Below are 1375 nucleotides of genomic sequence, written 5' to 3'. Positions count from 1 at the left end.
CTACAAGACAGCTGACCAAACATGACAGTACATAAGCAGAAAACTCAGAAAGGAATTACTGAAGAAGTTGTTGAGAAGAACCTAATACAAACAAATAAAAGTGAAATCATGGGTGTTCTGGGAATTTAAGAAATCAAGCATGTCTTCTAGGGGAGAAAAAGAACCTGGGGATGAAATTCACAATGTTTGCCTTTGGAGCCCACTGTGTGCAATGAGTTCTGAGGCCAGTGGCCTATCACAGAGAAGAGGATGCTCGACTCAGGAGCCTTCCCAGGGCCCCCTTCACATCCTTGTTCCTCAGGCTGTAGATGAAGGGGTTCAGCATGGGGGTGACCACGGTGTACATCACTGAGGCGATCGAGCTTCTGTGGGAAGAATGGGTCATGGCAGAACTGAGGTAGACCCCCAAGCTTGTCCCATAGAACAAGGAGACTGAAGAGAGATGAGACCCACAGGTGGAAAATGCTTTATATTTTCCCCCTGCAGATGATATCCTCATTAAGGAGGAGACAATTTTGGTATAAGAAAAAAGGATCCCAGTGAGAGGAAACACACCAATCAGAGCAGTGGCCACATACATGATGATGTTATTGATGAGGGTGTCAGAGCAGGCTAATTGGAGAACCTGAGCCAGTTCACAGAAGAAATGTGGAATTTCAGTGCCTATACAGAAGGTCAGCTGTCTCATCAGTAAAATATGAAGCAGGGAGACCCAGAAAATGATGAACCAGCACATCAGAACCAGGAGGCCACAGAGGCGGGGGTTCATGATGACCATGTAGTGCAGGGGGTGGCAGATGGCCACAAACCGGTCATAGGCCATCACAGTCAGAAGGAAACTGTCCATTACACAAAAAAGCATAAAAAAATACACTTGTGTGAGACATCCTTTATAGGAAATGACTCTGCTCTGCGCCTGGATGTTCACTAGCATCTTCGGGACAATGGTGGAGATGAAGCAGATGTCCACAAAGGACAGGTTGGAGAGGAAGAAATACATGGGGGTGTGGAGGTGGGAGTCAGAGGTGATGGCCAGGATGATGAACAGGTTCCCAAGAACGGTGACCAGGTACATGAACAGGAACACACCAAAGAGGAGAGGCTGCAGTTCAGGATCCTCTGAGAGACCCAAGAGGATGAATTCTGATAGTTGTGTGTGGTTTCCTGCTTCCATGTGACTGGCATGTAAGGAGGCAAAAGCAACGTTCAATGCACATCCAGCCAGCACCTCAGCTAGTCAGTACCTCTTGATTCCCCTTTAGGCAAACAAACTTCACTCTCTGTTGAGTCTTTCCAATGACAGTGATTCACTTAGTCAAGGGATACCCATTTCCATTTTAAGTGTAATTTTTTAGCCTTTTAAAATTTAGCAGAA

General features: G+C 46.2%; 1 protein-coding gene across 1 annotated transcript; it reads right to left on the bottom strand.

The window, feature by feature from the left end:
- Nucleotides 1-235: 235 nt before the first annotated feature.
- Nucleotides 236-1174, bottom strand: LOC103563617 (olfactory receptor 7D4-like). Its single transcript, XM_008539047.2, has one exon. The coding sequence runs from the start codon at nt 1172-1174 to the stop codon at nt 236-238; it is 939 nt and encodes a 312-aa protein (XP_008537269.2).
- Nucleotides 1175-1375: the final 201 nt, after the last annotated feature.

This window comes from Equus przewalskii, chromosome 6, assembly GCF_037783145.1.
Source record: "Equus przewalskii isolate Varuska chromosome 6, EquPr2, whole genome shotgun sequence".
Taxonomy (NCBI): domain Eukaryota; kingdom Metazoa; phylum Chordata; class Mammalia; order Perissodactyla; family Equidae; genus Equus; species Equus przewalskii.
This window is presented reverse-complemented; position numbering and strand designations above follow the sequence as displayed.